General features: G+C 41.9%; 1 protein-coding gene across 4 annotated transcripts in view; it reads right to left on the bottom strand.

The window, feature by feature from the left end:
• Positions 1-533: 533 nt before the first annotated feature.
• Positions 534-15,816, bottom strand: part of Spata17 (spermatogenesis associated 17) — a 166,409-nt gene continuing 151,126 nt past the window's right edge. For 3 of the 4 annotated variants that reach the window (XM_087906043.1, XM_087906045.1, XM_087906044.1), the window contains 2 exons: positions 4,158-4,240; positions 534-712 (listed from right to left, as the gene is read on the bottom strand). In XM_087906043.1, coding sequence (XP_087762169.1) covers positions 4,160-4,240 — 81 coding nt within the window. In that variant the 3' untranslated portion in view covers positions 534-712; positions 4,158-4,159. Of the gene's footprint in view, positions 713-2,293; positions 2,335-4,157; positions 4,241-15,816 lie in introns of those variants that run through there. The other variant, XM_087906042.1, reaches the window with a different exon arrangement.

The following is a 15,816-nucleotide window of genomic DNA, read 5'->3' as shown; positions in this document are numbered from 1 at the left end:
AATTGTTGTCCAGTAACAAAGGGACTGAGACCAAAGTTGCTCATCACTTGTAAGTAGGAGCGATGGGGGTCAGAACATGGTCACTATAGTTGTTACAGGTGTTCTCAAAGGTAAGAAGCCCAAAGATGTTTGTCCCAAAAGACAAATGAGGAAATCTGACATCCCTCCACACACACACCACACACGCCTCCTTCACCCACAGAAATATCACACATGACACATACATGTCACATCCCCCACACAATACACACAAACTGTAAAATGAATGTCATCATTTATTGATCACAGTGAGTTTGGCTTATTAGTAAATCTGATTAGTTCTTATAAGAGCCTCCTTCGTATTTTCCTTTCAAACTAGAAAGTTTTATAATGAACCAGAGATGGTTTTAAACTTTTCTTCTGAACATGAGAAGGTGAGAGCAAGAGAAAGAATTGGGGTAGGGGAAGGAGGAAGAGAGCAAGAGAAGTGAGGGAGGGAAGCAGGAGGGAGAGGGAGGGAGAGGGAGGGAGAGGGAGGGAGAGGGAGAGGGAGGGAGAGGGAGGGGAAGCTCACAAGAGCACACAGAGGTTAAAGAACTGAGATCAAGGTTGTGCAACCACCACGTAGGTAGAGCCTGGACCCCTGGACAGTGGCATCTTCTGTTCGTGCTCACTTCATCTTCACCTCATGTTCTCATTCCATCGTCTTCTCTCCTCTAGAGCCAAGCAGCCACTAAGAGAGGAAGAGCGCCTCGTTAAAACAAGTTCTCACACTCTCTACGCAGGCGCTCTTAGCGTTGGCTCAGTGCCTGACTAGGAAGTTAAGACCCTGCCTTGGCTCTCGGACACTGTGCTTACTCTCCCTGCCCTCTGATGTCTGTGACAGCACATCCGGATTAGCAACCTGGAAGACAGGAGTCACTAGGACATGAAGTGTCTAACATTCTGCCTCAGTTACTGAAAAACACAGGCATCCCGGAGCCGATGGTTTAGGACAGACAGAGTCTTCAGTATGAGGAGTTTCCCAGACTGATACAGAAGTGTCCTCACTTGGTTCTCTGCCAGCTCATGACAACTAGATTTAAAGTTACAAATTCATGCACTGCTGATATGAATAGCTAGGCTTCATCATTTTTCTTAATGACTTAAAATGTTTACTCCCAGCAGGCAAATGTGTAGCTTAAATGCTTGCTTATCACTCTTCCCTTTCACAGTCTGTCTTCCTCACCTAGTTGCTAGAATACCGTTTCTTCTGTACAAAGACAACGGAAGCTTCCATTTCTTCCTTTCCCAACTCAGGCGTCAACTGGACTTATTTTTCATTTTCAAGTGTTGAGTCATTCATATGCTGAAGGGGAAATGTACACTGCTTTTCATGTCTAACCAAACATTTAATTAAAACTCATCTCATTTGACTTCCAAATGGAACCACATTTTAGCAGGAAGACAGGCTGGACCAAAGCCCATTTCAAAGAAGACTGGGGATATTCATCAGAACACAATGCAGAAAGACTCCCACGCATGCCACATGGGGCCCCATTCATAAATACAAACAATGATCTCAGCTTCTCATGACAATGTCTTTCCACTCTACTTATTCCTGTCTAGTGGAATGAATGCAGCTGAAAAGACACCACAACACTGACAGGGCCCAGGGTATTCTAATTTAGGTGAGACTGACTTGGAAAACAAATAAAAGCTATAAAAAATGACCAGTTACAAAGGCAAATGAAAGACTGTAATAATATATCCAATCCACAAAATACTTAAAACATGAAAAGGAGTCATCAACCATTTCTTTAAATTCTGCCACACATTGGTGTCTTTACATTGCCCAGTTTAATTAGAGCCAATGTGAAACATTTGTTACTCTTGCTCTTATCTTTCACTATAAATAATTTAGCAAGTATTTTATCTTCATAAAAAATAACGCTTTTTTATTAAACATCATTAAAAAAATGATGTTTTAAATTATCATGATTAAGTAGAATTGTAATGGCCCAGTGTTTGTAATTGTAAAGGAGAACTATTAGGCCTTACTGAAGAATTTAGTTTAACACTGCCTTTGTTTGATTAAGTGAAAATTTAAAAATAAACTGAGCCAGGCATGGTAGTGCATGCCTTTAATCCCAGCACTGGAGAGGCATAGCCAGGCAGATCTCTGTGAGTTCGAGGTACACCTAGTCTACATAGGGAGTTCCAGGACAGCTAGGGTTACACAGTGAGACCCTGTCTTGAAAACAAAATAAAACAAAACCAAAAAACAACCAAAAAAAAGTAGAAATATAAAACAGAATCTGGGGAAATTAAAGTTATTGAAAATCTTACCAGCCGACATAGCCACCATTATCATTTCTGTAATACATAAATGTATATACACATATTTCACATATGAGTACATAGAAATGTGTTTCAATAGACATGTTGTATATATGTGCACATGCACACACATACATTATTATGTAATCAAATTGCACAGTGGCTTCAAATGTGGCCTTCTTAGAAATACAAGGCAGGTGCTTTGTCAGATCAGTAGGTAAAGATTGGTGAGCACTTTTTACAGCATAGACTTACAGCATATGTGCTCTCATTGAAGTTACTATATATTAATGAGCATTTAAGTTGGTTCCAATATTGTCATTTAGTAATTTCCTCTGAATTAGAACATTTCATCTTAGACGGAAGCTTCTTAAGACTCAGGAAGTTCTAAAGAAGACTGTCCCTTAAGACTCAGGAAGTAAACAACTCAGAATGGTCAGAAAGTCCCTGAAGACAAACAGATTCACAAAGACCCTCCCTCCCAGAGGTTATATAAGCAGTAACTATTGCTAAGTAGAGTAGCCTCTCTATCCCACTGAGCTGAGATATCTATCCTACAAGTCCTGCAGAGAGCTTCAGGGGTGCATCTTTCATGAGCTGTCACTGAGGTTGGGGTGTGCTCTCTGTGATGCGGGTGTGTTTGAGATGTCCACACACTTGTAAGTAACTTCTCCTATACACAATGCAATAAACTCGCTGGGTCACAAAGGTGGACTTTGGTGATGTGATTACTTTTTTCTGTCATCAGTCCCTCATCGGACATAAACAGAGGCCTGTTCATGTCTCCCAGAAACAGTGTCACACAAGAAATACTCCTTTATAAAATAATTATAAATAAAATTAATAAATCTTTGAATTAAAAGTTGAACACACACATGCAACATCTTATGGCTCACAGATATATTGCTATTCAATAGAAATAAAACTTTGAACCTTTGACACTGTTTTTATTTGCTGATACATATATACACTTTCCTACTAATTTAGAATATTTTACATTTCCTTTCATGTATTCTTTTGGAACAGTTAAGCAGTGAGTATTTGTATCTGTCTTTAATATATTAATAACCAAATTGAAGCCTTCAAAGATGTGTGTGGCAGAGGAAATATGAATACCAAATGTAGGGAAGGCTTTGTGTATGCTATGTCTTTTCCAATAGAGCAGTGTGTTTGTTTCCTCAGCTGCTGGCCCAGGAGGACACTGGGCAATTCTCCCACCCATTTCCTATTCTTGACCTTCCCCTTCAACTGTCATTCATCTCATACCTGCTTACGTTGTGTGAAAGCTTACCACAATACTGTCTATGATATTAGCTTGACTGCAATCATTTCTTTATCCTAAAACATCTTAGTGATAAATATAACATCACCAAAAGCTCATGTGGCTTGGATTTCAGTTGTTTGTCTTTTTTCCTGTCCATCCTGAAAACTTTGCTAATTATCAGAGACCCTACACTCCTCCCATCCCCCAAGGCATCTGGTACTTCAAATAAAGCACATACCAAGGAAAGAAACTTTAACTGCACTGTATTAATATAGTACTGAGAAACAGTTTAGCCTGTTGGATACCACTGGTATATTTTTAGGTGCTGTGTAAATCTTTACTATGTCATTTAATTAAAAGATAATGACTATCCCAGAATTCTGTTAGTTCTGTTGATGTATTTTTAGTCCATTTTAGAAAAGATATTTGGGAAATAATATCAAGTGTTGAAAACCAATAAATTAGAATGAAAGGAATTTATGGAATTTTATCTTACAGAAATCTGATTATAGTATTTTAAAGTACCTGACACTTAAGTCATTCTCTTGATTGTTTACTTTGTATACATTGTGACATACTCAGCAAAAATACCTACCTTTATACAATTTGTCCAGCTTTCGAATATAGTTTTCCATACTTTGAGAAGAGGTCAAATGATGGTAGGACAGTCTGAAAATCCTAGAGGAAAGAGATGAGATTACCACAGAGACTCCACTGGTTCATACTGCTACCATTGTGACATCCTCCCTGGGACTAACCTGAACTGTGAGGCAGATTTGAACAATAGCGCTCCACGTTTCCCATCGCGCTCTCCACACACAATTAGCAACTAAGATTTTATTAGTTTAACACTTTCTTTAAATTCACATTCGTGTTTTCACTGATTTTAAAATTTATTTATTTATTTATTGTTTTTATTGAGCTATATATTTTTCTCCTTCCATCCTCTCTCCTCTTCTACCCTCTCCCACGGTCCCCATGCTCCCAATTTATTCAGGAGATCTTGTCTTTTTCTACTTCCCATGTACATTAGATACGTATATGTCTCTCTTAGGGTCTTCTTTGTTGTCTAGGTTTTCTGGCATTGTGAATTGTAGGCTGTTTTTTTATGTCTAAAAACCACTTATGAGTACATATGATATTTTTCTTTCTGGGTCTGAGTTACCTCACTTAATATGATGTTTTGTAGATCCATCCATTTGCCCACAAACTTCAAGATGTCATTATTATTATTATTATTATTATTATTATTATTATTATTATTATACTGTGTAGTACTCCATTGTATAAATATTTCATGTTTTCTTTATCCATTCTTTGGTTAAGGTGCATTTAGGTTGTTTCCAGATTCTGACTATGACAAACAATGCTGCTATGAACATAGTTGAGCACATGTCCTTGTGGTAGGATTAAACATTCTTTGAGTATATAACCAAAACTGGTATTGTTTGGTCTTAAGGAAGGTTGTTTCCTAATTTTCTGAGAAATCACCATACTGATATCCAAAGGGGCTGTACCAGTTTGCACTCCCACCAGCAATGGAGGAGTATTCCCTTTACCTCACATCCTCTCCAGCAAAAGTTGTTATCAGCAATTTTGATTTTGGCCAATATTCTTACATGTATAAGTGGAATCTCAGAGTTGTTTTGATTTGCATTTTTCTGATGGCTAAAGATGCTGAGCCTTTCCTTGAGTGTGTTCCAGCCATTTTAGATTCCTCTGTTGAAAGTTCTCTGTTTAGGTCCCCATTTTTTACTGGATTATTTGTTGTTTTGATGATCAATTTCTTAAGTTCTTTGTATATTTTGGAGGTCAGCCCTCTATCAGATGTGGGGTTGGTGAAGATCTTTTCCCATTCTGTAGGCTTCTGTTTTGTCTTGTTGACCATGTCCTTTGCTTTACAGAAGCTTCTCAGTTGCTTTGGGTTTGAGACAAGGTCTCACTGCAGGCCTGGCAGTCCTGGGAATCATTAGGCAGGTCAGGCTGGCCTCCAGCTGTGGCAGTCTTCCTGTGCCTGCCTCCCGAGTTCTGGGATGGCAGGCCTGAAGCATCCCGCCTTGTAAACACAGTTTTTAATGCCTATGGGTAGCACACACAAGCAGCTCTGATCTATACCAACATGAAATTTAATCAGCTGTTTTCAAGATGTTTGCAACATGACTGCCTTTGCCTTGGTTTTAGGGGGTGGGGTTCTGTACTTAATGTTGGGCCGAGTAAACATCTGTCAACTGAATCCATGAAGAGTGGAATACGATGTGTCCACATGGCTGCACCAGAGGTCAAGTGTGTAAGCACTGGACTTGGCTTGCTCTTTAGACGGCACCTGGAGAAGTTGGTTTTGGCTGGGAGACAGATGAGCACCATTTGATTAAGGAATGGATGTTTCCACACCATGTAGGTCAAACAAACAGAGGTGCTGAAGAGGTAGCTCCCACACCACCCCTGAACATTGTAAAGAAATGGTCAGATTTTGCAGAGGATTAATTCCTTCTTAAGAGTCTAACTATTATCAGAAAAAATTTTGGCCCAAATTTTCTGGTCAAGAAAGGCCTAGGCGAGGGCCTCCGTCCTTGGCCTGCTTCCCAAGATGGGCCACATTTACAAGTACACAAAGAGAAGCTTCAGAAGAAGCCGTGGTATGCCAGCATGTCACCAGAGATCTGACTCTGCCTTGGAACAGACTCCTCACCCAAATACCTGAGCCGACACCTAACTCAGGAACACTTCCCCGTCCGTCACTCTCACTCTGCGCTTGTCTTGCTGAGTGGTATAGAAGTTGTTGCTGGCCCTGCCCCTGAGCGCAGAGAGAATGTATGCATAGAAACTCAGATAAAAACCAAGTGACTTAATCAGAACGAAATTCTTCTTCTTAGGTAACACAGATTAGGTGGATTGTGTATAATGAGGTCAGATTTTCCTGTGGGGCTCAGCAGCTAGAGTTGTTTGTTTGTTTGTTTTCCGTTGTAGACGTACTGTGGAGGTAACCCAACTCCAGCCCACTGGTGCAGTATTTCCACATGGCATCTCAGACATGTTTACCACAAGTTTACCACAACTCACAAAACTCTTCATTTTGAATCTATAAAGTTTGTCCATGTAACATGCATGTGACTTTTATGTTGGTAATTCAATGGGCACTGTGACCTAGAACCATGAGTAGCTTCATTTTTTAAAATGTACACAGCAATGTTTTATTTAACTTTCAAAACAAATAGATCCATCCCACTTGAAATGTTAAAAAGGAAGAAAATGTGATAGAGGTCAGAATTTTAGTTTTAGGTATAAAGAAAAAACTGAAATCTTTAGTTTCCCATATTGTTAATCTATCAGAGAACAGTCTTTGCTATGAAGCCACAGTTACAGTGATGTGATTGGTCTACAGCAATAGACGGGGAAGCAAATGATGGCAGTGTGACATGTAAGGTCTGGAGAGAAAAACTAGGGAAATCTGTTCACGGCTGTTAACTACAATCAAGGTAGTGCTATTGGGAAGTGAACTCATTTGCTCTAAATATGAACTCCACACTCCGGAGTGACTGTAAAAAATACTTTAGGGTCTGCCTCTGAGAGTCTGAGAGTGGGGAGAAATGGAATATTATAAAATCATTAACTAACAGTAGATACACTAGAAAAAAGAGGAAAAACTAAAACTAAATAAAGGTCAAGTGTAGTGAAGACAAAACAGTTCTACAATGGTAGATCACCACAATATTGGTCCAAACGCATTCAGAGTCAATTTAGAGGGGCATGGTCTAAATGGCTCATAAAAGACAGTAGAATCTGAATAATATCATCTAAAAACTTGCTCTAAATATAAAACACAAAAAGAGTGTAAAGGTCAGAGAAACAAACACCATGTTCACATTAGCCAAAAGACAGTCAAAACAGCTGTTAATATTAATTTTGGATAAAATAGATTTCAGAATAAGAAAATGACCAGGGATAATGAGAATCATTAAAGAATGATAAAGGGGTCAAGTCTCCAAGAAAACCTGTCAATCATTAATGTATATGTGCCTAGAATCAGAGAGCCAACATACATGAGGCAAAAACTCATAGGCCTGGTAAGGAGAAGTAGATGGATTCTCTATTGTACTTGGTAAATTCAGTACCCCTTTATCAGTGACTGACAGATCCAGCAGGTAGAAAATCAACAAGGGTGTAATTGAACTGAACAGTACTGTCAATCAACTGGATGAATTGACATCTATAGACTTTTTTATCCGCCAGCAGCAGGGTGTGCACACTTTTCTCAGATTCATACAGAAATACCACCAAGACAAACTACATACTGGACCAGAAACCACTAACGAATTTAAAACAAACTACACAGTACTGTTTCAGACCAGAGCAGTCTGATGCTGGGAATCGAGGCCAGATGGAAACCTCCAAACATTTGAAAATTAGATAGTGCACTTCTGGAGAGGACACACATCAAAGACATCTCAGGGGGAAAAAACAGACCTCGTTGAAAATGGAAACAAAGCTTTTGATGATGAAGCCCCAACAAGAGCGCTGTGGGAGCAAGAGAGGAGAGGCCAGCGCAGAGGACAAGACCTTTGACAGGAAAGGCCAGTGCGGAGGACAAGACCTTTGACAGGAGAGGCCAGTGTGGAGGACAAGACCTTCGACAGGAGAGGCCAGTGTGGAGGACAAGACCTTCGACAGGGACCTGAACGTCCGCTGGAGGAGCCAGGAGAGGACTCACAACCAAGGAGAGGAAAATACTCCAAGTAGAAATCAGGAAACTGGGTTAGGGAGATGGCTCAGCAGGTAGAGTCCCTGCCCCTCAGGCATGCAGGCCAGACTGGACCCCAGCACCACATAACCCCTGCACTCTGGAGGCAAAGCCAGGGGCTCCCTGGTGAAGACTAGCTGTAACTGGTGAGCCCCATGTTCTGCAGTGACAGAGCCTGTTATAAGAACAGGGGACAGGAACACGTCAGGCAGCTCTGATGTGGGGACCTCGAAAATGGAGAGTTTCTGTTTCTGGTCCTTGGAAGCAGCTCGGCTTGTTTGTGAGGGAAGTTTTTATCCTGCTGTGAGGCCATTTAGGGGCACTGGCTTGGGCTCTGGCCGCTCCTCTTATGTAACAATTCTAGTGAACACAGCTGTCTAGAAGGCACATGTGACCAGAGACTTCATTGGCCCTGGAAGGTGTACCTGAGACTGCTGTGCAGACACAGGGTTGGAGAGACTAATGGACACCTCATGGCAGGACAACTGGACTGAGCAGTCGTCCACGCTGAAGTCCAGTAAGCTTTAGACACCCTCATCGGGACCCTCGGTGGTCAGCCTTGTTTGGAGCCTGCTCCTTCTATGGCAGCCCTGCTTCCTTCCTCCACTGTCTGTGAAAGTTGTCATTCATTCATTCATGTTTGTGAGACAGGAACCGGAAGCCACCGGCTGATGGCAGCTTTAGGGGCTGTGGATGACTCTGAGCACTAGCCTCCTAATCTCTGCTCTCCAGAGGCAAGAAAACCTCCATTGCACCTAAGTGCCCTCTGATTTTCCCCAGATGTCACCTGCTTCAGTAAACAAAGTGAAAAGTAATGAGGGGGATGCCCTGTGTCAACTGCAGGTCTCCACAAGCATGTGCACATGTGTGAATGTGCACCTGAACACACACATACCCACACATGCAAGCAAACATACACATGTGTACATCACACATAAATAAATACATATATGCCATGAAACACAGAAAGAGAAAAATCAAAAACATCATCCACTTTCTTGAAAACATCAATAATATTGGGAAACTGACAGGCTAGCAAGAAATAAAAATAAAAGAGAGAGAATACACAAAAAGCCAATGCCAGAAGGAAAGACGGACCTCAAACCCTGAAAGAAGTATAAAGGAACACAGTGAGGATGTTTACAATCAGAAATGGAATAGCAGGAAAATCGCCCAATGCCCTGAAAGACACTCTGCTAAAATTCATACCAGACCAAGCACACACAAACCAGCCTGCATCTATTTAAAAAATGGAAACAATTCATTATTCTTTCAATTGGCCACCATGGTCTCATGGGCTGTAGGATGAGGCTGCCTACCTTGCATCTTCATTCTGGAGAGGAACAGGGTAAAGTAAGGCTCTCAGCATTCACGTTCTCTTCTCTCTGTCAATCAGTGGTCACAGTCTGCTCATGGTCTACGTATCCTGCTCTTCTAAAACCCCAGTGAAGTAAATCCCACTGATGCTCTACCAAATGCAGAGCAATGGATGATGTAGGGCTTTGATCACGCCTTCCCGTGAGTAACTGTCTTGTGAACAAGCGCACTGAACATACATACACACATATATTGACATATACAGATCAGATTAACAATGACTACACTCAGAAGTTCTGGGCTTTTCTTCCTTAGGTCCTGTGATGCTCTTGTGTTCTTCATGTTGAATTTCTCTGAGTTACGAGTCCCCTGTTGTCATGCATTCAGGTAGCATATGGGCCTGAGAGCATAGTATACTGTGTTCTGTTCAACCACTGGTTCCAGGACTTAGTCCTGCCTAGGGCCAGACCATAGACATTTACAGCCATATGGATGAACATGCATTGGTCCACTGTGTCCTGTAGAAGAAACCTGTTACTGCTTTTCCTGTGTTTGTATTTCCCAGTCTCTCCCAGCCTTAGCTAGTAGCTGACTGGTGGCACTGCAGCTCAACTACGGCTTTGGTCTCAGGAAACCTCTGGTGCTGATTCTAAGTTCCACACAAGCTGCTCCTGATGCAATCAAACAGTCACCCTGCCGCCAGCAGCTATTTATCTGTGAGTTCAGGAAAGCCACTCGCACAGCGCTCCTGTGGGGTCAGGGGAAACACAGGGTGGGGGATGGCTTTTCTGAAAACCACCTGGGGATGGAGATGCTGCATCCTCCCATAGCCGCTGCTTGCCAGAGCAGACAGCTTTTGCTATTAGGATGCCCGGCCAAACACAAATCATCTGCTGCCACAACGAGCTCCTTGGGACAATTTAGGAGCCTTTGGAACTGAATGGCTCTTTGAGCTGGAATGCAGCCCAGGTTCATTTTCAAACCCAAGTCAAAATGACAAAGAATGAATTTCCTGGGCCACTCGCCCCAAAGTATAGGAACGTGAGGTCAGCAGTTGTATGTCTGTCTAGTTATTTAAGGCTCTGTGGTAGGCAGGCACAGCTGAGCACACGAGCAGCCCGTACCCATGCTTGTCAGTGGAACAGCATTGCTGCACCAGGGACATAGCGCCGAGAGTAGGGTGAAAATCAAAAGTTAGGTACACACTGATCAGCTTAAACGGTTTTAATATATTCAGATTTAAAATATCTCAGAGATTTTTCTCCTGGAACTAAAAAAAAAAAAAAAGGTAGATGACAAGGAATTTTGACTGAATCTCAAATGCTATTTTAATGAAAATGATTTCTTGAATGAAACTGCAAATTCCCTTGCTATCTAGCCCTCAGGATTCCCTCTGCTTCTCAAGTGGGAGCTCACAGGGCAGCTTCAAAGAGTACCTGATACATTTCATACAAACTCAGCCTAAGCAGACCTAAGGACCTAAGGGTGATCTGAGTGACTTGCTCTAGGTGACTTTAAAAACCATTAATTTTGGAGGCCACATGGCGGAGAAACTTATTAATTCCCTACTGGTTTTGATGTAGGTGACAGCGCTGATGTGTAGAGCATGATGATAATGGTGGCCCACTTTACGTCACAGAGACTCCAAAGCTGGGTTCTGAGAAGTCTGCATGCATAGATGTTGATGGGTGATGGTAACATCTGTGGGCCCAGGGCTTTAGTCTCACCAGGTCACACTAACTCCACTGGCTGAACACACATGAAGATCTGGGGAGACCTTAGTACATGCATGAAGACTACCAGTGATCTCCCACACTCAGTGCACCCCCCCACCTCTTCTTCCCCTCCTCCTTCTTGGAATGGTGACTTCCTATGCAACCTTGCTTGTCCAGAACGTCTACTACCCGGACTGTCCTCAAACTGGCTGCTGCTGACTGCTGCAAATGCGACTGCTCCAGGAGAGGCCCTCCTGCTCCTCCGCCCCACGACTCTCCTAACCACCAAAGCTCTACACCCAGCAGAGATGGAATGAGGCCCAGCCATCCAGGTTCTCTCACACTCTTGTCCCATGGGGAAGCTCTGAGATGACAGCGTCTCCCCAGTTTTATCCACAGTACACACAGGGGGCAGGTGCTCTACCTGAGGACGTTCCTCTGTTCACTCCAAGCTTCCTAAAAATCGGCTTTAAGTGTCCTATTCTTTGTATTCTCCTAAATCCCCAAGAGCTAGAATTTATCATGCAATCTTTCAAAGAAACCACTTGTACAGCTTTGAAAGGATCAACTTTTAGATGTATAAACTAAAAGCACATTGTCAACCCAAACCTAAAGAAAAACGGAACTCACCTGCATATTCCCTAATGCCCAGTGACTGCAGGCAACTCAGGGCTTGCCCAAAGGCTTTGTGAGCCATAGACTCAGGGGTGGCTCTGCCTTGGAGCCCAGTGCACTCTATGAAAGCTTCGTGATCATGAATAAGTCACAAAATCTCTGCCATGTCTGTTACCTCCTAAAACTTGGAGGCTGGTGTAGGGGATCACACAATTGAGGCTAGCCTGGGATCTACAGAAAGTTCCACATCACTGTGTGCCAATCAGAGAGACATCGTCTCACAAACAAACGACAACAGAACCAGGGTCCAGCATATAGCAAGTACTTAGTGAGGGTCAGCTTTTTTCAAAGACACTCTTAAGTACACACGTTCTTAAGTGAACATAACAATGATGAATAGCCTTACACAGCTGATTTTCCAGGGGCCACTTATAACTGACTTAGGGCATATCTAAGCTGTGGGATTATGTGTCTGAGTTGCTTCTTTCTGTTTTGAAGCATCTTTCTCCACAGTGTCACCTCTTACTGTCATTTAGCTCATCTGTTTCTTTAGTTCTCATGGTCAGCTCCCCCTTGTGTGTATGGTCTCGGCTTTAATGCACTTGTGGGCACTGGCAGGTCAAAATGTGAATCAGCAGGTAAGTGATGCGGATTCTTGTTTGACAAACCTGTTGTATTATGGGGTACATGTCTCATAATAAAAGGGGTTCACAATATAACAGTGCATCAGCAGAAATAGAGGCAATACAGAAACAGATGTATGCACAGAAATATAGATATTAATTTTATTGCAATAGAGCAAAATAAGACACTCAACTAGATACTATGCTGTAGTTAGGAGGGTCCATATGTTGCTCATTGATTTTTATCACACAACTAAACTATCACGGCAAGAGGTCCCAGTAATATTACTTGTGTCTACAAAGATAGCACAAGTTAAATAGAAGGAATGCTGTATGAAACTGGTGCTTAAGGGAACATGTGGCCTGTACAGAGTTAATTTAGTGGAAAATACGCTGTGAAAATTTTCAGAGCCAATATCAGGATGGCTTCAAGAGAACGAATTACAATGGGGATTAACAACAGACACTAACATTATAATATTTCAAAATATCAAGTTTCTTGATAGGAGAAAACCAAAGGCTTCTGTGTATTGAGGCTCCCTAAGGAAGTTCTCATTAAGGGCAGTATCTACTAAGAGCCAGGTGACATTTTATTCAGACTTGTATTGCCAGGATTTAACACAGGTGCTGGGCAGAGTGGGCTTGGTAAACACTTGTCAAAGCCATGACTGAACACATGCACACATGGGCTTGACCCTGCGGTCCTGAGTGGGCAGCACATCTTCAAGCCTGTCTCTCAGCCTGCCTTTCTAGAAAGGTCATCAGAATCCCAGAGAGAACTCACAGGCATACTGAAGCCTTTGGAATCCCAACTAGCAGACACAGCCCTGTAGCCCTTCACGGCTCTGATAACCTACGCCTTAAAGTATCTGTAAGACATTTCTCAATGGGGTTGGGATTGATTACACTGACAAGAAGAAATTTTCAGACACACATATCAGAACTGCACCCCCAGGGCCTTTATCTGTCTTGTTGTCTTCCTGTGCCATCAGAGTGCTGGATACACTAAATAGAAATGTAGGCCTTTTAAGGGTGACCCCACTTTACAAGGAAGACAGTACCTACGTTTGTCAGCAATTGGGGTATTATACCTTTAAGGAGAACTTTATGGAACAAGCAATTGTCACACTGATCCAGACCCTTGACCAGCAGATCTGCTGCTATTCACTTCTCATTGCAAACCCAATGTTTACAGTGCTTACACAGCCATGTGAGGGGCAGAACTCAAGTCCTGAACTATAGCACTCTGGGGACTGAGTGCTTTGAACCAAAAATAGGGGGCTCAAAAGCAATAGCTTTTTTACCTTCTTTGGTCCACCTTAGACAGTAGAACCCCATTTCCTGGGGTAGGCCATAATAGCTAGAACCCTCTCTGCCCATGCCAGTAATAAAATCTAGACATGATTCTAACTTTCTCTCACCTTCCCATGGCAACACTGGCCATGGAGAAACTCTCTGACCTACTTTGTCTACCAGTAACTGCTGTGGGACAATGGTCTTTTATCCTGTCACTTTTATTATGTTTAATAAACACTGATTGACCAGTAGGCAGTCAGGAAGTATAGGTGGGGTGACCAGGCAGGAAGTAAAGGCAGGACCACAAGAACAGGAGAATTCTGGGAAGAGAAAAGACACAGTCTGCAGTTTATGATTAATGTAGACCTCTGTGTATTTCTTTGGGACTGAACGACTGTGGGACCTGATGGGACAGAAGCCTCAGTCAACAAGAAATGTCAGATCCTAAGATTATTGCCAGAAAGGGCCCTACTCTTTACTTAAGAGAAGTAAATGTTTCGCAGAGAAGCTATGACAACACTGAACAGAACGGTCCTTCCAGGTTCTTCTCTCTGTTTTTTAAAAGTTCTATCACACCCTTTCCTCCAAGCCCATTTCTACATGGTTCTCTTTTCTTCACAGAACCCGAGTGTCAGAGCAGATGGTGCCATGGGTGTTTAGAACTCCTTTTTAATATTTGGTGTCCATGGTGACCCTAGCGAGCAGGACTGCTGTGGGTAATCAGAGTAGGGGACTCAATAGTTAGGGCAAGTTCTTTCCTGACAAATTCATTGCGTATTAACTTGTAGATTCCAGCAAAACACAGCAAATGCTGTGCCAACTTTGATAAAAAGAATGCCAGACAAACTGATGAATAAACATGAATAAGTAAGATAAACTAATAATTTAAAGTGTGCACATAGACTGTAACTAATTCTTCATGAGTGATAGCCATAGATAGGATATTCCCCTATCTGAAATGTTATAGATTGAAAATGTTTGGGATAATTTTCAGTGAGAAGGAATTTGGGAATAATTACATATATGTAGCTCAGTACACATCTTAGCAGTAGGCCAAACATCCCAATAGTCAACTCATTTCTATTCCACACGCACAGCACACAGTTAGCCAAAGGTAATTCTATAAATGGCTTTAAACAATTCTGAGCACGAGAAAAGTCTCATGGTGTGGAACTTCCAACATGTGAAATCATATCATTTTTACTAAAAAGAGTTTCAGATTTTAGATTTTCAGATCAGGAAATAATCTGTATGGATTATAACTTGAAATTTAGTTTCAAAAGAATAATTTCTTTGAGGTAAAAACAAGGTAATATGTAAGTGAACCATTGGTGAGCCGTGTGTATGTTTGTGACCAGTTTTGAAACACTAGACCTCAGAAATGATCATGTTTGTTAAGTTTATTTCTTTACACTCCTGTAAAGGACTGCTTTTTAAACATTCATTTACTTATCCACACAATCTTTAAAAAAGTTTTAATCAGGTGCCTGCATAATCCTTGGCACTAAGAATATAGTCATGATTAGTCAGGCAAAATTTCCTGCCACCCTGGAAGGGAGGCGAGTAAGAGGAAAACAGGAAGCAGACTGAGAGGCTTGGTGAAGCACCTTTCACTTGCACTAACTGTCAGGGAGGCTGGAGTGAGAGGTCCTTCTGTTTTTGTGTTGTTTTTATTGGTTAATGAATAAAGAAATGGCTTTGAACCTATAGCAAGGCAGAACTTAAGTAGGCAGGGAAAGCTAGGCTGAATGCTGGGAGAAAGAAGGGCAGAGTCAGACTTCAGAATTTTAGCCAGTAAGCCATAGCCATGTGGCAATATACAGATTAATAGAAAGGGGTTAAATTAAGATGTAGGAGTTAGCCAATAAGAAGCTAGGGCTAATGGGCCAAGCAGTGATTTAATTAATACAATATCTGTGTGGTTATTTCGGGGCTAAGTGGCCGGGAACC

This window comes from Myodes glareolus, chromosome 5, assembly GCF_982192425.1.
Source record: "Myodes glareolus chromosome 5, mMyoGla1.1, whole genome shotgun sequence".
Taxonomy (NCBI): domain Eukaryota; kingdom Metazoa; phylum Chordata; class Mammalia; order Rodentia; family Cricetidae; genus Myodes; species Myodes glareolus.
This window is presented reverse-complemented; position numbering and strand designations above follow the sequence as displayed.